Source organism: Neopsephotus bourkii, unplaced genomic scaffold, assembly GCF_033783945.1.
Source record: "Neopsephotus bourkii isolate Nb327-2 ecotype Australia unplaced genomic scaffold, CSIRO-AGI_Nbou_v1 NB_1542, whole genome shotgun sequence".
In the NCBI taxonomy this organism is placed as follows: domain Eukaryota; kingdom Metazoa; phylum Chordata; class Aves; order Psittaciformes; family Psittacidae; genus Neopsephotus; species Neopsephotus bourkii.
Window position 1 is genome coordinate 4678512 of NW_026902018.1, and position 22016 is coordinate 4700527.

Consider the following 22016-nt stretch of genomic DNA (forward strand, 5'->3'; position numbering starts at 1 on the left):
ACTTTTTTGTAGCAGAAAATCCAGCTTTGTTGCACATCAGACAAGAGCCTCGGAGTAATGTTTTCTTCCAGCCTTCTGTAAACCTTTTTAGAAGGCTGTACCACTTCCTCCATGATTCCATAAAAACATTCTTGTCCTGCAGGGTTTTACACTCACAAATATCTGTTTCTACCCGCAAATTATCTGTATTTCTAACAACTGCTCGTAGAACAAATATGTTCTCTTCCCAAACTCCTTTTGTTTACCAGCTGTTCTTTGTAAATGGCATAAATCCCAGCATGTCCTTTCCACAGTATCGTGATCAGTGTTCCTAGCTGCTCTGAAATTCCCACTTGAAAGAAGAAACTGTATAGAATGGAGATGCAACTGCTGCTTTTTTTCAATTAAGCAAATGTACCTTTGTTCTTACTATATAAAACCATGTCTGGCATGTAGTTTTTAACATTAATATGTATGGGAGCTAGAAATTACAAACCTGCAGAATTTGAAAGTCATGAAGTAAAGCAGCTGCTAATTCCTAAGCACTACCTCTTTGCCGGGATGCTGGTTGAGATTTCAAATGTGTTGTCCAGCTGAACAATACAGTTACTCGAGGAATGCTGCTAACACAGCTGTTTTCTTTTAGTTTTTTCTTGGCCTTATAACAGGAGAAGTGTTTAGCATATTTTGATTGTTTCACCATTTGAAAAAATGCATTTTAAAGAGTTGCAAAGTCTGGCAATTAATACTTGAGAACTTAGTATTTGTAGCCTTTGCTTTAATTTGAAAGATGAATTCGTATTTGGGAATTTGGTTCTTGAGACTCCTGTGCTTACTGCCTTGTCACATTCCAGGCAGCTTTTGTGGCTAACAGTAGTTTCAGGAATGATCATACAAGGTCAGACAAAAATACATCCAACATATTCTGTCTCTGAGAGTGCCTAGTAAAGAGCATAACGACAAAGCAAAGATATATGGTGAGGGTGGCTCTTTCTCCCTCTAATCCTCCGAGTTCAGGTATTTTGTTAATGTTGGATTTTTATTGTTGTTGTTTTGGGTTTTTTTGTTTGGTTTGGTTTGTTCTTGTTTTGCACTTTTCCACAAGAAAATGCTTGATCATATTCTATTGGAGGGCATTATCTAACTTCTTAGTATTTGGAGGTTTATTTGTCTTCATTCTTATGCTTAAGCAAGCTTTCAGTCAAACTTGACAAGTGTTACACTGTGGTGTGTTACTGTACTTTTCTTAATTATGTTTTTTCTTTTTTTTCTCTTTGGTATTGAAGCATTAACTCTTTTTCTATGGTCAATCATATTTAAGGAGTTGAAGTACAACTTCCAACTTAGTAATCCTCCACAGTGCAGTGCATTTATACTTTTCAACATCCTTTCACAGACACATGACTAGTCAAATATGTACTTTTTAAACTGATGAAATCTTTAACAGAAGAAATGCTGGCTATGCAGACATCTCAACCAGCTGCTTTAAAGCTGCTTCTTCCCTTTTTTCAGACTAAGAGCAATGATGACCTGTTAGCGGGGATGGCAGGTGGTGGTGGAGTGACAATGACCAATGGTGTCAAGGCAAAGAAGAGCACTTGTGTATCAACAGCATCTTCAGCTTCAGGGACAACCATGAACAGTCTGGAAAATAAACCCAAAACTATTACAGGTAAATTGATATATTGATCCTTAAAGATGGTAATTGGGTGGCTTTTTATTTTATTATTTATTCAGGTTCCAGGCTGCCTAATGAAATGCCAGTAGGGCCACCCTCAAGTCAAATGGCTTCTGTTCTCTTTGTCTGGTTTTTAATAATGTAATTGCCTTTTTGAGCAGTGTTCCTTTTATCCTTTCCAGTACTGATTATGCAACTACTATATAAAACTAGATATTATAATTAATCTATAGAATCATAGGTTTGCCTAAAATAATTTGTCTTACAAAATCCATGCCTCAAGCTCTGAGTCTTTTAAGATGAGATCACTTGTCGCAGTCAACATTTTGGACATCCTGTATTGCTTTATAAAGTAAGAGAGCTTTGAGAAACTGTTTGGAAAAGTAAAATATAGTGTATTATCAATGTGGTTGGAAGTAGGTCTTGCCTTCTGTTGCTGTTCTTGATACAATAATGCTTGCAAAGCTGTGAAGCTTCTGGAAATAAAATAGTAATAATTATCCTTGTCTTTATGAAATGAGATGAAAATACAAAACCCCATATCTTTTATTTTGAGGAATCATAATATGTAAACCATCACCTAAAAACTTGCATTCAAATCTACTCAAAAGAGAGACAAATGTGAACTTGTAGGAAACAAACACTGCTGCAGTTTGTGCATAATTTATCAGAAGCTGTTGAAGAGGGGAAAAAAAAGAAACTTGCAAATGTTAAACTTTAAGGTCTTTCTCATTTCCAATATACAGGTAAAGCATAACAATTAGTAAAGCATGTATAAATTAAAATGTAGCTACACTGATTCATGGTTCAGGTTGTAGAAGTGTTTACTCTAAATGTATTTTATGAAATGTGTTGACCTATGTGATTCAGATCAACTGCTGTACTGCTGATACAAAATATACGGTCTTCTGTTACAGATAACTGTATTTTAAATTAATGTTCCTAACTTCCAAAAACATACAGGTACCAGTTCCACAACTAAGCGTAGCACTTCATCTGGAAATAAAGAGTCAAGCTCTTCGAGAGAAAGAATACGCGACCGTTCTCGTTTAAGCCAGAGCAAAAAGCTGCCTTTGACTGGCCAGGGGACCAATGATACAGTACTGGCAAAACGCTCCCGCAGTCGCACCAACCCAGAATCAGATATTCGAATGAGTAAGTCCAAGTCAGACAATCAAATCAGTGACAAAGCTGCATTGGAAGCAAAGGTGAACGATCTTTTGACATTGGCAAAAACTAAAGATGTGGAAATCTTGCATCTGAGGAATGAGCTAAGGGATATGCGTGCTCAGCTGGGACTTAATGAAGATCAGCTTGAAGGTGATGAAAAATCTGAGGAAAAAGAGGCCATAGTTGTCCATCAGCCAACTGATGTAGAGTCTACGTTGCTACAGCTACAGGAACAAAACACTGCCATCCGAGAAGAGCTGAACCAGCTGAAGAATGAGAATCGAATGTTAAAAGACAGACTAAATGCTTTAGGCTTTTCTTTGGAACAAAGGCTGGATAACTCTGAAAAACTCTTTGGCTATCAGTCCTTGAGTCCAGAGATTACAGCTGGCAACCACAGTGATGGTGGTGGTACTCTGACATCTTCAGTGGAAGGTTCTGCTCCTGGATCAATGGAAGACTTGTTAAGTCAGGATGAAAACACTTTGATGGACAACCAACATAGTAATTCCATGGATAATTTAGACAGTGAGTGCAGTGAAGTTTATCAGCCGCTGACATCAAGTGATGATGCCTTAGATGCTCCATCATCTTCAGAGTCTGAAGGTGTACCAAGTATAGAAAGATCTAGGAAGGGAAGTAGTGGCAATGCAAGTGAAGTGTCCGTAGCTTGTCTGACAGAACGGATACATCAGATGGAAGAGAATCAGCACAGTACAGCTGAAGAGCTCCAAGCCACACTTCAAGAACTTGCAGATTTGCAACAAATAACACAAGAGCTAAACAGTGAGAATGAAAGACTTGGAGAGGAAAAAGTAATCCTCATGGAATCCTTATGCCAGCAAAGTGACAAGTTGGAACACTTCAGCCGCCAGATCGAGTATTTTCGGTCCCTTTTAGATGAACACCATATTTCATATGTAATTGATGAAGATATGAAAAGTGGTCGCTACATGGAGTTAGAGCAACGTTACATGGACCTTGCAGAGAACGCTCGGTTTGAGCGAGAGCAGCTGTTAGGTGTTCAGCAGCACTTGAGCAACACTTTGAAGATGGCAGAACAAGACAACAAGGAGGCTCAAGAAATGATAGGGGCGTTAAAAGAACGAAATCACCACATGGAACGGATTATTGAGTCAGAGCAGAAAAGCAAAACAGCGATAGCATCTACCTTAGAGGAGTACAAAGCTACAGTAGCCAGTGACCAGATTGAGATGAACAGGCTGAAAGCTCAGTTAGAGCATGAAAAGCAGAAAGTGGCGGAGTTGTATTCCATACACAACTCTGGAGACAAATCAGATATACAAGATTTGCTGGAGAGTGTCAGGCTGGATAAAGAAAAGGCAGAGACCTTGGCCAGTAGTCTGCAAGAAGAGCTGGCACATACCCGCAACGATGCCAACCGACTGCAGGATGCCATTGCTAAGGTACTGTTTAAAACAGTTGTATTTTAACATCCAGTATACAATATGACTTACTGTTGGTCACTGTAGTTCTTTTTGAAGTAAAGAATTAATGGTGAGGTTAATAGGACTGCATCGGTGTTAGGATTGGTTCCTTTCTCTTGATCGTTGTTATGAAAATGTCAGAGGCCTTTTTAGAAATTATATGGACACATTCAGCCACACAATAACTGTCATGCTGGTGGTTTTAAAATACTGGTATTTAGACTCTGCAGCTTATTTCAAGCACAAAATTAAGCAGCATTTAAGATACTATATGAATTTTGTGCTTAAATTGCATGACTTCTGCAAGAGTTTCAAGGAGTTAGTGCCAGGGTATTGCTGAGGAAGTACTGGGAGACAAAGCTTGAAGTGTTCACCAAGCTGGTGATGACCTGTGGGAACTGTCACAGGTGTGGAGAGAATATTTTGAAGTTTGAGCCTATTCAAGTTGGTCGTTATCTAATGATGAAGAAAGTAGAAAAATGTCTTCTTTCTCCAGTGAAGGTATGACTAATTCTGAGGCAGACAGAAATTTTACCCAACTTAATATACTGAATACATATTTTAGTTTTAAATCAAAAAACAAAAGCAACCAAACCCCACAAACGGAAATATTCTGATAAGCTTTTAAACAGTGATTATTAAACATGGCAAATATGCATAGGGAGTTTACTAATGATCCATCCTGCAGCTGCTTGTGTATTGACTGGGTTTTAATTTGAAATGTATATTTCTAGTTCTGGAGGATCTGTTTTGATCCACGTATAACTAATTTATGGTAAATGCTTTTACAAGACATATTTACTAGATAATTTAATATAAAAATAAGAATCATAAAATATCCAATGACTTTCAGGGTGCATTTAAGGGTCTGTGTTTCTGATGAGACAGTTTATGCCAAATGTAGTCTAAACTATATTTTAGTTTCAAATCAGCATGTTAGTCATGATCACCAGCCGGTTTAGAATCAACCTTAATTTGGGAGGAGAAAAAAAAGTGTAATTTTAATAATTACAGTTGGGTAGTGCTATTGAAATAAAAAATACTGAAACAGATGATTTAAAGCAGGGCATTTTGTTTGTTAAAATTGATGCCTGTGCTGACCCACCCTAAGCCATGGCCTGAGCTCTCTTGTTTTTCTGATGCCCTATTTTTGTTGTTCGGTTAAAGTTACAGTGCCTCTAATCTCAGCTTGTTACTTCTGTTGCAGTTCCATGAGGCAGGATAAAATAGCTTGGCTGCTCCTGAAAGCAAGAAGTCTGCTCCTTCCTTTCCCTGGGCTTTGTTTTTTTCTTGTTTTGTACTTCAGTAGCTAGTATGAGTCCTCTGGGAACTACTTCAGCTCACTAACACAACTCACACACAAAAGTGAATCTTGCCACTTGGTTAAGGAAATGAATCATCTCAGAGGTCCAGCAAGCAGTGAAACTGATGCACAGAAGACAACAGGCCTTTTTTAGCAAGAGAAAGAAAGAATAAAGAGTTTCCCCCACCACCCCTTCCCTTTTCCACAGCAGTTAGATGTTAAATTGGATCAGCTGCTCATGAAACTATAGCCTTGCTACTATGGTATTACTGCTTCTCTTGAATACGGACGCTGCTGTTAAAGTAGCTGGGGAATGCTCATATATTCATCTTGGGAATAAAGGAGTTTAGCTCTGGCTTAGGAAAACAGTTGCACTAGAACGTTACATTTTTTTAAGGCTTACTCTTGACTACTTGTCCCATACTTTCTTAAGGCTGCAAAAAAAGTGTATTTTAAGTATGGTAGAAACTAGAAGTGTGTTTTAAAATGTAACCAATTTAGTTACTACAAGACATGTTTTTTCAGGTTGAAGATGAATACAGAGTGTTCCAAGAAGAAGCCAAGAAGCAAATTGAGGATCTCAACGTGACTCTAGAAAAACTTCGGACAGAACTAGATGAAAAAGAGACTGAAAGAAGTGATATGAAAGAAACTATCTTTGAGTTGGAGGATGAAGTAGAGCAGCATCGTGCTGTGAAGCTTCACGACAACCTCATCATATCGGATTTGGAGAGTAAGTGTTATGAGTTTTTCTTGTGAGAGAAATGATAATTTAAGAACACTGTGATTGTGGAAATATTTTCACTTGTCTTCTGTATGTCTGAATTCAAATCAGACGGGCCTGTGCAGAAGAACCCTTATACAGTAAGGGGAAAAAATCAAGCTGGCTTTGTTTTTCCAGTCCAAGGAGTAGCTGATGTGTGAATTAAAACCTGTGAACTGAGAATAAATATGAAATCTGATAATGATGTTTTCAAGTTGTTTTTCAAAGTAAAAGAGCACTGTAATTAGAGACTTAACAGTGTGCTCCTTGTGCATTTTTGAGATTGGATGGTTGATCTACTGTTTTGGTGGTGGTTTTTTGAAGAACTCTTGAGTGCCCAGATACCAGGAGTTCCCGGGTATCTTGAGCATGTGTATAATTAATCATTATTCCCACCTGAAGAAAGGTGTTTTTAGGCAGAGCTGAGTTGGCAATACGGATGTGTTCTATATCTCTTTCTGTGTAGATTTGCTCAAGTCCTGAAGCTGCTCTGTGAACCCAGCAATGAATGTGACAAACTTTAAGCAAGCTATAATAAAATTTTATCTCTTGACTTTTGCCACTATACAAGAAATTCTTAGGGCTTATAATGACATTCATTGTTAATGTCATTACTGTGTGATCGTCTAGCTGTCTGTGCCTTAGATCTTTCTGTTCTCCAAGACGCACTGAGACATTCCTACCACAGGCTGGAACTCTGCAATTAGTCTCCATCTAAATAAGAACTTCTGAAACTGTACCCTGGCAAGCTGTCTTCACACAATGCTACATACAGTGTATCTGCTGCTCTTCCATGGCATACAAAGATCAAACATGGGAACAAAACCAAAGCATGATCCCTTTATAACAGCAAGGGAAATATTCATAGAAAGGATTTAAATTGGTCTGCTGTCAAGAATAGGTAGTGTTTTAAGCAAGCTACATTGCTTATTCAACTGCAGCATGTTTTCAGACATGTGGCTGTCAGCTTGGTTTCCCTAAACAACATTTCTTTATCTGGAAAGGCAGTCACTGTTTCTTCATACAAAATTTTGTGTAAGCTTTTTATTCTGCCTTTTTTTTCTTTTTGTTTCTGTAGCAAAACCAAAGACACACATTTACTTGGGAGCAGGAGCTCAGGCACGTGGTCAGTGGCTCTTTGTTGAAGTCGTTTTTGTAGCAAAGACTTTAAAAGGTTGAGCACTTTTCTACTTGCATTGTTTTTTCCATTAGCTGAAATACATTCTTATAGGAAACAGCACTGTAGGAAAGTAAACATTTAGGTATCTTCCTTGTGATACCTGGTTACAAGGCAGCTCTAGTTTTTAGATGCTTCGTTGGGTGTGCAAACCAGCTAGCAGGTGTTTCACTGAAACTGGTAAAATTCCAAACAGATAAACCTCTGCCTGGGCAGGAATTTTCAGCAGGAGTTATGACAGTCTTTGTTACTCATCACTCTTGACACAGTCTGGAAAATTTAACTGTACTAGCTGTTGGCCTGATCTGATCCTTTAGGGAAGAAAGGTGGATTTAGGAAGGAGAGTGGCATCTAGTGGCGGTAAGGAGGAATGGCACCCGAAAAATAGTGTGAACTGTAAAAAATACTTTTTTTTTTGTGACCACTTTGAAACACTGTTCATTATGGGCTTGTATTTAAACCTCATATAGGAGTTTCTTGGTGGTAGCTTCCAAGTAGTGACAGCAAAGAACAGCACCTCTGTTCTTTGTGAACACAAATTCTGACGTGCTAATACATACAACATCTAAAAGGGAGAATTCTAAAAATCTCTATTAAAGTGACAGAAAAGTACATGCTGGTTGTAGAAGTTCTCTTATGCTGATCAGACTTTTGGTCAGTTCTGGTATTCTGACAGCCAAATGTGTAAGGTCTGTGCTTTTAAATGTGGAGAATTTAGTGTAGGTTTAGGTATTATAAAGCACTAGTTAGAAGAATGGTGTTTTTTCAGCCTGAATAACCAAGTATCGTAAAGAACCATAAAGGTTTTCTTTAGTGAACTTTTATTTTAGATTTTAAAATACAAGGAAATCTAACCCGTGCCTTAAGGAGAGAATTTGCTGACTGGCAGAGTTATTGAGTGAAAGAAACAGCAAGACACCTGAGTGAATGACAAGTATAAGTGATGGAAAATTATCTCATGGAGTGATAAGTAAAAGGCATACTTTACAGTTAGAAGAAAGATGCTTCACAGATGAGGTAATGAGTCTTCATTCAATTTTATTGATTAATCAGCCCTAAATAGGAATGTAGGAATATGAACTGCTCTAGCACTGGTAATTGGGGCATGCTTCATTGTGGGCTTTCTAAACCAGAAAGAAGTACAACAAACACACGTATGAGCCTTTTTCACAGTCATCTGAATATTGAACTATCACATTTTAGCTGTTAATATGTTTGTCTGCATAAACTGGGATCTCTTTGATGTGGACAGTAGGATGTAAATTGCAATGATTAAACTGTAGGTGCTGGAGTGGAGGTGAGGGGCTGGGAGAGGGAGCGCTGGCTGGAAGTGCAGGAGAGGCGAGCGTTGCACTAGGTGGCGTGATGCCTCTGGGTTTCGTGTCTCACTGCGAAAAAGCTGCAGTCAGGTAGCCAAGCTGTCACATTAGTCACGTTGGATGAAAAAAGAAACCTATTGTTCTTCCAAACAGTTAATAAGAGTTTGTGGGGGATTTTTTTTTTTCAGAGAACTTTGTCTCCTGATTTGCGGAAAGTTGCTATTTGTAGGTTAGATTACCAGTTGTCAGATGGTTCTTCTGAAGCCTGAAAATATTCATTGCATGTTCACTGAGCACAAGGTACATGTGCTAAAAACATCAGTTCTCTTAGTCTGTAGCTATTTAAGTCAGTACATTTTTTGGACAAGGGTAGGTGAGCAAGAAAGTTGATTTATCTATTGTTAAGTGAAGAAATGGTTCTTATATGGAGTTGACAAAGTTTTTAATTCTGCTGTATCTCATTTTGAATAGGATCTTGACAGCAGTTGCAAAACTTAATTTCTACATTACCATATTTAGGCCTTTTCTACCCTAGTGTTGGAAAAGACTATTGGATGCTCATTTTCTAATTGTTAGGATTTGGGGTTTTTTTGGGGAGTGAGGGGTGTGCTAATGTTGGACCCTTTAGAAGTTCACTTTCTTCCTATATTAGGTGTATTATCTAACAGTGATGAGCTCAAGAGCAAGACTGATGTGCAAATGGCATGAGCTTTGGCATATTTCTAACTAGCACCTCTTCCTTATATAAGGAAGGTATGATTCTTAAGTGAACTGTGATGCTGGTGCTACTCTGCAGATGAGATTATACTGACATAGCCACTTCTATGCTAACAAAAATTGAAATGTTATCCTAGTGTAAGGCAAAGCGATGGAATTAGTGCAAAAACTGTGAGAATGCCCATTGTAGGTTTGCCTGGGTCATGTTTATTTGCATTGGTGTTGCTTATCAGGAATTACAGGAATATTGGAAGTGCTTTTTCCATTTTTTCCCCTTCTTTTTTTTTTTTTTCCAAGACTTTTGAAATTAATCAGCTGCTCTTTGATACTTAATTTTTATTTTGTAGTGATAAATTCTAATGGCTGATTATAATTAGTAAGAGTTCCAGATACAGAATACAGTGATACTTTTTCTCTGGCAGCCTTACAACATTCAGATGACATCTTAGTTTTTTCCTCCCACCTCCAGCCCTAGTTGCAATGTTTTTCTTTATCATTTGCAGTATGTTTTTCCCATAATTTGTTTTTCTGCATTTTAAAAAGCAAGGCCTTGTTAAACTGTGATTTAAATCAGTATCATTTGGTAAAATGTGGACATAATTGGATCCTGCAGTAAAATACAAGCAGCTGCTGAGCTGCCAGTTTTGATTAGCCTGTTCATTCATCAGAATGGTCTCCTTGCTCTTCACATGCCCTAAACAATAGTTACTTTTACTTTTATCTCAACCCTCTTTCTTGTCTATGCTCCTTAAATGGAGACCAGATAATGGTAGAAGAAAAGTACCTGTCCTACATATTACAGCACATACAAGTGGAAAGGTTTAGTGTGTGCTAGAGAAGAATCGTGGAGGTTGTGAGGATGCAGAAAGGATACTGCAAGGCAGCTCTACAAGACCAGTTTGACTACTTGAATTTTCAGGCTGTAATTGGTGACACAATGTGAAGAATAGAGTTCAGACTGACAGAGATAAAATCGCTTATTTTAGTCTTTATTTCTCACAATGTTTCAAATGCAGTTGCAATTTGGGAGGGTTTTGGGGGGGGGTTGTTTGTTTGTTTGTTTTTTCAAATCTCTTGGATGAATTGAGGGATAAGACTGTTTCCAACAACTGCTGTGAAGTGCTCTGTATTGTTTATAGTAACTGCAAAATATTCAGACCATTGTGTTTTACTTCAAAGCATAAATATACTAAAACTTAATGGTGCATTTCATATCTCACAAGAGCTCAAAACAATGGCATTACACAAGCTTTAATTCTGGATGCATTTATGGTTTCTGGTTTGTGGTTATTTTTAGATGAACTGTAGCTTGATTTTAGTAGTAGAACAGATTTTGCTTTTGAAAAACACATTTTCTTTGAACTGTAAAAGAGAATATGGTCATTTTGTTTCAGAATGCTACTGGAAGCTCTTTAGGGCATGTTGACTTGCTATCACTGTTGAAAGTTACATAATCTGCAGTTGGGTTTTTAGCATGTGCTTAAAGGAAAATAGCACAGGGACCTAAAGCTGGCATCTCAGTGCTGATTTTAACTCAAAACAAATTGTGTATAGAGACAAGCTAAAAATTGGAGGGCTTTGCTTAAATACCAGGGTAGCATGACATTGGAGTGGCCTGTCAGGCTTATCTTCAAAGCTTAAAGATCAGTTGGACGCATCTTAAAATGTGCAGTCTTACAGTGAGTTGGTAAATACGGAAGTAGCTGTCTAATTTCAGTGTTTCAACTTTTCCAAGCCTTAAAGATTTTCATGTTTTCAGGAAAACTGTGGTTTATATAATTCTTGTAAAAAAAAAAAATGGTTGTGGCATTAGCAGCCACTTGGAACAGTAGAGGCAAGACTCAAGGATTTCTCCTGGTGAAGAAACTAAAAGGGTTTCTATAGCTGAAAAATTGAAATGAGCATAGTTAAGGCTTCTGAATGTACACAGCAGCATAAATTAGCTTAGACCCTAGAATTGTAGAATGGTTAGGATTGGAAGGGACCTTAAAGATCATCCAGTTTCAACATAACATTTGATTTAAACATTTTTAAAATGCTTACTGCTTTTCATTTGGCTGGCCATAGCCTCATTTTTATTGTTATGAAAAGCCCTTTGACAAAAGACCAGGAGTGCTGTAAGATACTTATTTGGGAGGGCATTGCTAGGTATTGATACAAGAACAGAATAAACTGGTTTAATGGTTTTCTTGAGTCCTGATACCCAGATCAAAGCACTGGAAAGTGTTTTCATGTTGAAAATGAGAGTCACAAAACTTTACTGTATCAGTCTGTATGAACATACATACCCGTCTTCTGACTATTCAAATGTTTCTTATGCAGTTAGATTTGACAAGGTTTTGTATTTTGAACGGTTTGAGTGTATTGGGCACCTTTCATTTTTCTGTGAAAAGAGCATTGCTACAATACAGAGTGTCAAGCAGGTCTTGGAACAATGAACCTGACCAAAAAAAAAAAGGCATTCAATCAAGTGATCCATCATTTTTACAATTTGAAAATTGCTACATGATGCTGTATAAACCATCTTACAACCCAAGGATCAGTGAAGGGCCATGCTAATTAGAAATCTATGCTGTGCTTTTCTTCATTAGTTGCTTAGTTATAAGAAAGGAGTAATCAATCACATTGTCGTTGTGTATTGAATAAAGGAGCAAATGAATAATTGCACTAGCCAGTCTGTCAGACGCCACATGAGGAGCTGGTGGCCATCAAGCTGCATATCCTTTTGTGTGGCTGCTGACAGATTTAGAGGACCATCTCTTTCATAACATAATCTTATCGACAGTTTGTCCCTTTGCTGTAAATATAGCTTGCTTTGACTTCAAATAGTAGTTTGAGAGACAAGAATGTAGGATTCTTGAGGACAGGAGTGGAATTTTATCCCTGTTGAGGGCATGGCTCTGAGTGTTATGTCAGCTGCTTTGTGGCAGGGAGTAAATTGTGAATCAAAAGGCTTCATGGGGATGTAGCTTATGTTTGAAGAGATAAAACCCCTAGACTTCCATGTTTTAAGGATCCTTCCATGTTAGATTACCTACCTGGTTTATTTGTTCTTTGTTATTGCTTTGTCATTTTAATATTGTGAAGGATAGAAGAGACTGGGATTTGTGTAAGAATTGAATTTCCTTATGCTGTTCCCCTCACCAGTCATAGAGAAGTTGTACCTGTTGACACTTCTCATAATATTTTTCTCCAGATGGCTTTGGTTATAAAAAATACATTTTCTGAGGAGGTTTTCAAAAGCATTTGCAAGGATTTGTGTGGTTTTTTTAAATTACTCTTTTTAAAGTAAATAGATCCCTGATTAAGATCTTACAGAGAATTTGACTTTCTTTCCAGATACAGTTAAAAAACTTCAGGACCAAAAGCATGACATGGAAAGAGAGATAAAGAATCTCCACAGGAGACTCCGGGTAGGTTAAAACCTAAAAACTCAATAAACTGTGAACTTGGAAAGTCATAAGACCTGCATGTGCAATTGCAAAAAGATAGTATTATTAGATGTAATACCATTAAAAGAATTATTTCTGAGAGATGGGCATCATACAGAAAAATATTTACTAACCTACAGACACTAAAGAATTCTGGAACATTCCCAGTGTCGCAAAGATACAGTGTTGGGCGTAGGAGAAAATGTTCCTGTGCCTTCTGATGCATGGTTTAATTTTGTAATTCCCCCCCTCTGCTTTGAACATTTTCTTTGTTTCTAGAAAAGAAATTCATGACCTTGGGAGTCTAATTATTTCCAGCAAAACTTCTCCAATTTAACCTGTAAGTTAGGTTGTATCTAATGCCAGAGATGAGTGCCTTTGCCACTCCTGTAACAGCATAGGGAAACTATGAATAATAAAGGTAACTTTTATTTTTAGATTCAAAATTCTTGCTGCTGCTTTCAATTTAGTGTTTTATTTATTTATAGGAGGAGTCAGCAGAATGGCGTCAGTTCCAGGCTGATCTACAGACTGCAGTGGTTATAGCAAATGATATCAAGTCTGAGGCCCAGGAAGAGATAGGAGACCTGAAGCGTAGATTACATGAAGCTCAGGAGAAAAATGAAAAGCTCACTAAAGAGCTGGAAGAAATCAAGTCGCGCAAGTATGCAAAGACAGTAGGGATAATGCTTCTTTTGTAAGGGGGTACAACTTTGCAAATCCAGTGTCTTGTCAATTACTGAGACTTCGGAAGTTCATAAATCCTCTCACTGTGGCTATATGTATTTCCACAGTGCAGGCTTTCAGGGGTCAAAATAACTTTCAAGAACAGTATTTGTTTCTTTATACTATATGTTTCATCCATCCAAAAATATTCAGTTTGCAAAACCAGGTTAAGTAGGGGATTTTTCCCATTTAACAGCTGGGCATTTTCCTCAGTGTGGGAAAAACAAGGAGTGTTGGCATTTCTGTGCCATCATTAGTATTTCTTATTAGCAGCCAAGGCTTTTGGTATGGTTAAAATACAACTGGATTTTTACCTGAGAAGAAACCCTCATCTAATTCTGCATATATCCGGTACTGTTTTCTTTCCACTGATAATTGTTTCTGGGAATAGAGATTCTTTGGTATAAAGACATTTTTAGTAGAATAATTCAAACTATAATGTATTATGACTTGAATTAGGTGCTACAGTTATTTAGAAACTGAGCTACACATCCTTCAGTAGTATTAAAGTCCTCATATCCATAGAATAGGAACATCTCGGACAGCATCATTTGAATCTGACTACATTGTCTCTAGGGATTGAATATATCTATGTATAGCTTGCAATTATAGTAATGATGTTTGTATTATATATTGTGTATATATTAAACAATGTATATATATATTAAACAATTTTTTCCATGTGGATGAGCGTTTTACAGTATACATTACACTCAACAGAGCATCCAGTATGATATGAAATAATGCAGGCTGTGGAACTTGCGTAAAAATGGTAGGAAAAGTAGACTGGTTACACTGAAAATGGAAAATTATCTGGGTGAATGACTGGTGGGCATAAGGCATCTTATCTGAAATAAGATCACCAAACTAAGACATATGAACATTTCTTACTAATACATCTCAGTCAGAATTGTAATTGTTCAGTTACTGCAAGCGAACCTCTGAGGTTACAGGTGCACTTTTGAAGGTAGGACTGGCTTGCTGATTCCATATTATCCACAAGCATTCTTTGACTTATTGATGCACTGCAGAAAAGAGGCAACTGAATCAGATTCCTTGGAAGTGATACTGATACTGTATTAGAGAGAAGGTGTTAGGAAAGTCTGAAGTAAAAAAAATTAATCAATGTTCTGTACTAAAAATCAAAGTACTTGTTTTGTTAAACTGATTCAAATGCTGCCTAAAGATGTATGCCAGAAACGTGTTCTTACCTCCTTAGTAAAATGTTTTCTATTTATGCAGGTGGAAGAACAAAATTCTGTCCTCTGAGATTTTTATTTTCACGAGAAATAGTGAAATTCTTAAGGCTCAGTTTTTTTCCATCCATGTTTACATGTGTGTGTGGGAGAGATAGAAGCAGGAAGTAAGCCTTAAATCAAGTATTGATTTGATAGGCTTTTCACCTGGTGCTGAAGTTCTCTTGCTAACAAATAGTAGGAACTTACAGTGATAATTTAAGTTGGTAATCTATTTCTAAATTACAGTGGAAAGAAAACTAGGTTAATGTAATGGCCAATTTGGACCATAGATTTTAATTTGGGTTCAAATTTCCGTTGATTTTTTAAGACTTTGCATGTTAAAATGTTATTTAAACACCTTAAATGGGATGTATGTTGATTTCAGGCAGGAAGAGGAACGTGGTCGAGTGTACAATTACATGAATGCTGTCGAGAGAGACTTGGCAGCTCTGAGACAAGGAATGGGCCTGAGTCGCAGATCATCCACCTCCTCAGAGCCAACTCCTACAGTAAAAACACTCATCAAGTCATTTGACAGTGCCTCCCAAGGTAATTATTTTCAATCAGTGTCGTAGCTGTACCAAGGTATGATTTTTGCATATGTTGGTAGGGACACTTCTAATGGCTTAGATAATGCAAAGGTAAATTATTTAACTGTACTGTCATGACCTGTAAGTGACGGCTGAAACAAACCAACCTAAACTAGACTGCACAACAGATTGCTTGCTGCGGTTATGTGCAAGCATCCTTTTCTTGTCTTTATTTTCATTGTTGCATTGCCAATGACTCATATGTTAGATGCTTTGATTCAGTGCTCCTGTATATTAGAAATACATAAACACATACTACGCACATAATTATAGCTAGAAGCACAGCTGATTTCAGGATGACTATTAAAATGTGAACTTAATGTGCCAAATTAAGCGTTCTGAAAGCCATTTAATAGCTAGAGCTGAGTTTGTTTCTTTTAATGACTTATATTCTTATAACCAAAGTGCTGTTGAAAATTAAAAATAAGGTCCAGCTAGTATCACCTATTGAAAGATAGAGGGAATATTTTCTAAAATGAAAGGGATCTCACTGTTGAGACAGAGTATTCACTGTAATTCTGATTGTGGAAACAGGTGCTGTTGTCCTTCTCTGTAGATGAACAGAGTAAAGAATCCAAGTAATTACCTTGAAAGGAGAAGTGTTTGGGGTTTAGCTTTGTTTGCATGGAAGTCCCTCTATGGATTAAAATATTTCCCCTGTCAGGTCTTTGGGGTTTGAATTTCACTTACAGTAATGTCGCTGTGGGTCTCTTATGTAAAAAGGCTTGGCCTGAAGTAGGCTGTTTTACCAGAGAGACTTACAGCACTGTACTGTGCATGGCAAATCTACTTTTAATTGCGTATAACCTGAGAATTGGTTAAGGTATAGAAGCATCTCGATATTATTTGCTGATTCTGTGCGTGTTTCTATTTCTGCGCTTGTTCTCTTTCTTCATAGGCATTTATAGTTTTTTACGTTGCTAGTGTTAATTTAGAAGGGTTTTTTCCAATCTGCTGTTGGATAAAGGTGCTTTCCTGACAGAGTTAGATGGTAAAACGATAAATCCCTTCTTCCTTCTTTTGAATCTTTTATTTCAAGCTAGTGTCTGCCTTATTCCTCAGCATTCATGTCTAAACATGCTGTTAAATAATCAGGTGACTGATTCACCAATTCAGTATTTATCTGCTTTCATACATTTCTAAATTTGTTATTTGTTTAATCCCAAAATTTCAGGGATATAATATCTAGTACCTGTGACCTTTGATTGGAAACCAGAAAGGAGAAGCAGGTGATACAGGTTATCTTTCTTGTCTTACTGGCAGACCCAGGAACCTGATACAATTTCTTTAATTATCTGAAGATCAGAGAACTAATGATGCCATCATTTACATCTGCCAGGGTAATAATATCCTTCACCTTAGCCTTGTCCACCCCCAGTAAACTTATGCTTTAACTGTGGGTGATATATTCAAGACAGAAAATGAATGTAATTACAGAGGAGTAAATGTGTAGGCATACATTTAAATGATTTTGCAGTCAGTTACTAATTGAAATTCTGAAAAATGTCATCTGGTATAACTAGTAATGTAAAGTACAAAGCGAGTTCACTACAACAGCCAATCTCCTGTTTCACTGCAAAACAGCGCAATGCTCATGATGGCTTCCTTTCTGTGTTCATACTAGTTCCAAGCCCTGCTACTGCCACAATTCCTCGCACTCCCCTGAGCCCAAGTCCCATGAAAACTCCCCCAGCTGCTGCTGTATCCCCTATGCAGGTATGTGTTTTATGACTGCACTTAATCCTTCTTTGTAAAGAAGAGCATGCGAAACTGCGAGTGGTAGTATACAAATACTGGGGAAATGTTGCCTCGAGGAAGTAGTTACTAAAATGTTCCATCTAACAGGAGTGTTTCACTGAGAACAGTCTTGTAAATAGAAGATTTGGCATAATTTGGAAGTTCTTGTTAAATATTCCCAACCATCACTATTCTGTGCTACTGAGAAGCATGGGAGGAAAACTTTATCGGCATTCCTTAGAGTTGCTATTTGTCAATTCTTAGTCCTGCGCCTGGCACGGAAACAGCAGTAATCCCCCTTCAGGCCATGAACTGGGATCTGCATAGAATCTGTCACCAGCCATCAGTATAAATGTATCCCATGTTGCATGTGCTTTCAATATCAGACCTGACCAGAGAAGAACGAAATAACTGAATTAATTGTCTTTGTTCATTTTGTACTGAGTGAAGTTTGTCAAGTTGGTGATTGTACTGTGTATTTTGTCCTGTCCCCTCTATAGCTTTGTCCATTGGTTCAGCTGCTAAAGGAGCTTACGTACAGTAAGACTGCATCATCAGCACTATCATGCTCAGCTTTATAGATCGTTGCTGGTTTTATTATCTCACTACCCGCATGAAGTGAGATTTGGCAAAAGCCAATGAGTTTCAGGACAAAGCAGATGGGACCAGATTCACAAAGAAAAAAATCTAAGAACCTACTACGTATTTTATTCTTTTACTATTACTAATTCTCCTGTTGCTTTCAAGATACTGCTTACCAGAAGTACCAGAACTTAATTTTTACCGTAGGTCAGCGTAATGTTTTGGTAATAAATCCCCTCTGTGTGAACTGAGTAATTTACATCCATAGAAGCTTTTAGTATACCTGGAGCAGACTGTTCTCCTGTGCTCAGACTAGTGCAGCTTTTATTACTTTGAGAGTGAATTCCATGAAACAAATGGATAGCCTCAAAACAGAGAAAAAAAATAAATGTTTTTGTGAGAGCTTCTGCTACTTCTGTGGCTCAGTCACTCTTGACAGCAGTTTTCTAAAGTAGCTGAATGTGACAAGTTCTCTGACAGATGCTTTGTTCCTACTGATCTGTCTTTATATTTCTATTTATTTCTGTGCTCTTTTAGGAAGAGGCAGACTTACTGTCATGTTCTAAAAGGCTAGGCCAGAGCTTTGGCAGACAAAAGACTTTTTTGGTGAAGCCTAAGGCTTATTTCACTTTATTTACCTGTAAGTTAACCATGATCCAAAATAATCCTTTAGAATACTGCAAACCTGCTCCAGTTTACAGTTCTTTGATGTTCTTGATCTGCCAGAATTACTTGAATATTGAATTGAACTTCTGGTATAGAACCAAGTCATTAACAGCTGGATACTCATTAGTGGCAAACATTGCCTGAAAAACAAAGGGGAGGGCCTGTAAATGAAAACAGCTTCTATTGTCTTTTTGAAGGTAGGTGGTTTTCTTGAAAGTATCTGTAATTATCCAGAAGGCAAATAGGTTTAGTGACCTCAATTATGTAAATTGATTTAAAGACTACTTCCTGTTAACAGAGAAGGGGTTTCAGTTCAAAACCAATTTTCATTATCTTTTCTTTTTCTTTGTTTTCATATTACTACCTTGGGGGTTTTGTGTTCTGTGTAATTTTTCATCTGTTGTTTTTTGCTCTTTTGCAATTGAAAAGCAAGACTTTGCTAAGTCATCACTGTGTGAGTTATGTTTAAGGAGATACATTCTAGTAGACATTTTTGCAACTGAAAACCAGCAAACAAAACTGGCTTCAGGTCCAAGCCCACAGTGGAACATAGCTGTTATTTACCACAGCGCTTAGCAATGCTGCAAAACAGTTTAGGAAGACAGGTATGAAGAGAATGCTCTTCAGACTATAAAAACAACCCTGCTAGGTTAGCCCAAAGCTTAGCTGGTCTGGTATGCCACTGAGAGTGACCAAAGCAGATGCCTAGGGAGGAATGTAAGGAAAGGAAGCATGTCTGTTGTTTTCCCTAAGTACTTTTTTTTCCTGTTTCGTTGCTGGAGGACCCTCTGAAGTAGCTGTGGTTTCAGATTTACTCATCATCATGAATGTTCTGCTTTGCTTTGAGCATATAAACTTTCAGACTCAAAGCAGTTTGGTGTCAGAGGTTTCCACATCTTCGCTATTTAATACGTGAATAACCATGTTTGTTCTGAAGTTGCCATGTGTGAGTGCAATGGCAGATGTTTGTTCTCCATTGTCTCACGTGTGTGCTGGTTCCTTTTCTAGAGTTGTTACTCATCATACACATAAAAAAATGCAATCTGGAAGGTCATAAGTAGTTAGCAGAAAGTTTATCTTCAGACTAGGAATGGCTGTGAGAAAGTAATTACTGGTTATCTTAGCATCTTTATCTCTTACTGTAATTGCATTATACAAAGACTGCTGTGTGGAAACATTTTACTTAACTGCGATGTGTGAAGAAAATTGCTCACATCAGAACTGGTTCATAAATTTTCTAGCATTTTCTTCTGCTAGATTTCAATGTAGGATGAACAAGAGGATCACAGATTGCAGGGCATCTTTAGTAATTTCTGTGTGATGTGTAGCCTCCATGAGTAGCCTCAAAAGCATGCGATTCCTCCAAACTTTTGATCCTTTTATTTAGTGCTGAGGAGTTTGAATGCTATTATAGAGGACAAATGGTAGTTAGCAGCTGAGTTTTAGAGCATGTTTCTAGTTGAAGGAGAAAAGGTATTTATAAAGGGATTGGTAGGATCCATACTTGCTCGATTGCACCTCAGGGGTGGTTTGTTTTGTAGGTGAAATGAAGAATGGCTAATCTGCAAATTTGCCAAAAGCTCAGTCAAGCAGAAGAGTTTTTAACATTTGTATAACGTTTCAGGGAAAATTATTCTTCAAGAGACTTGTGCTTTACTACCAGATAGATGATGCCCAGTGGAACTAGATAAGCATTAGCTGGTTCATTTTCCTCTAATTTGCAGTGTATTAGTCATGACATTACTACTGGTAGTTGTAAGATATGTAATAAGGAACTAGCAGTAGTGAAAGTAAGCTCTGTCTGCCATGTCAACAGGAGCAAAAAGGCAAACTGTTTTGTAACAGGGAGACAAGACCTGTACACAGCAAGTTATCAGTTGAGCAGTACAACCATTTTCTGACAATATCCATAAAGGGTGTTTGTTTTCAAGTGATATCTGGAAACTGATCTGAGTGATAAAAATATATGGTTGGCCAGCACTGTGCCTGCTCTGTTGTACACACCTTTGGGTCCTGGCTGAAGTTCCATACTGCCTTGTCTTTGTAATGACAATCCCAAAGCTAACCAAAATGAAATCTTTTTCTTTTAATCTCATGATCTACCTGCTGTTTCCTTGAGGAGCTGGAACAAAATGACTCTCATTTTTGTACAGTCCTTGTCCTTTATTCAAAATCCCAAGTGGGTAAAGTGAACTTTAAAGGTATAATGCAAGTTTGAAATACCAGCTCCTATGGGAAGCTGTTGTAGGCTCTTCTATGCATGGCTCACAATCCAGTCACTTTAACCTGCACATTTATAGATACATAGAGCGAGGAAATTCTTTATGCTATACGCTGGCAGTTGTTTTCTTGATCTGATTTCTAGCACAAGAGCATAACTCTAGTTCAACTATATATAATGAATAAGTAGTCCTGTAATCCTGCCTGTGCTACATGATGCTGCAAAGTATATACCGCTAACATTTTTTAGTCACAGTTTTGAATTTGTCTGTCTTGCCTACATGATTCGGTGTGAGAAACATCTGACCTTTATTATCTAATGAAGATAAGGCTCATTTAAACGTCTCATTTAATCCTTGAGCAGATGGAAAGCAGAAAGAGTTTTCAGGATAAACAAATTACGGAGCTGATTTTGGTTAAATATTGGAGCCTAATAGAAAGGACAGGGTATGAATGTACTGTAATTTGCAATAGACTCTTCCCAGATGGTCTTCCCAGAGTCTTCAGCAAGTGCCTAAGAGTTTCAGTAACTGTAAGGGTAATTACTGCATTCTACAGTTAATTTGTGTGACACAAATGCTTATTTCAGTGCTATCCAGTGGTTATTAAATTTCTGTGTGCAAGATTTAACACATCTGTGATCAGGTCCTTGTACTTTAACCTGCCAGCAGCCTCGCATTGCTAGGTATTTTACATAAAACTTGAGAAGACAAAATTCACTTTGTAGCCTGTGTAGAGCAGAACAGAAATTAAAGTGACCTGGGAAAGAAAAAATAATTATATTTGTATTTTCTTACACATTCGACAAATACTTCACGTCTCTCTGCAGTTGTTCACAGAGCATCTCAAATAGGTGGTAACAAAAGCTGTTTATGTTCTAATCAGTAAAATAATAGTAAATAGTAAAAATAACTTTAAAAGTCATTTTTTCACTAGGGTTTTTCTTAGCAAAGGGGACTTTGGTGTATACCCAACATACCATTATGCTGATTTTCCAGGAAAAGGCTCAAAGTAAAGGTCTAAGTTAGTAACACAAATCAAACACTAAAATCTTGGCTGCATTATAGGGGGTTGTATTAGTTTGAACATATCAGGTTTAACTAGAACAGGTTTGCATAAACGAAACAGAAATGAAGGTGAAAATCAACACAGAAACCACAAGAGAATTTGCAACCTTAATTTGCAACATTGGTTTGTGGACCAGCTTTCAGTTTAAAAAATCAAATGTTAACAGTGTCAATGCACAGTGAGTGTATGGCAAAAGCAACTGGT

At 37.5% G+C, this 22016-nt stretch overlaps 1 protein-coding gene across 5 annotated transcripts in view; it reads left to right on the plus strand.

Annotated features, from left to right (window-relative positions):
* Positions 1 to 22016, plus strand: part of SPECC1L (sperm antigen with calponin homology and coiled-coil domains 1 like) — a 68736-nt gene that overhangs the window by 18655 nt on the left and 28065 nt on the right. For 4 of the 5 annotated variants that reach the window (XM_061370679.1, XM_061370681.1, XM_061370680.1 and 1 more), the window contains exons 3-9: positions 1492 to 1651; positions 2621 to 4254; positions 6104 to 6311; positions 12894 to 12967; positions 13474 to 13649; positions 15335 to 15498; positions 17164 to 17255. In XM_061370679.1, the coding sequence (XP_061226663.1) occupies positions 1492 to 1651; positions 2621 to 4254; positions 6104 to 6311; positions 12894 to 12967; positions 13474 to 13649; positions 15335 to 15498; positions 17164 to 17255 (2508 nt within the window). Of the gene's footprint in view, positions 1 to 932; positions 957 to 1491; positions 1652 to 2620; positions 4255 to 6103; positions 6312 to 12893; positions 12968 to 13473; positions 13650 to 15334; positions 15499 to 17163; positions 17256 to 22016 lie in introns of those variants that run through there. The other variant, XM_061370682.1, reaches the window with a different exon arrangement.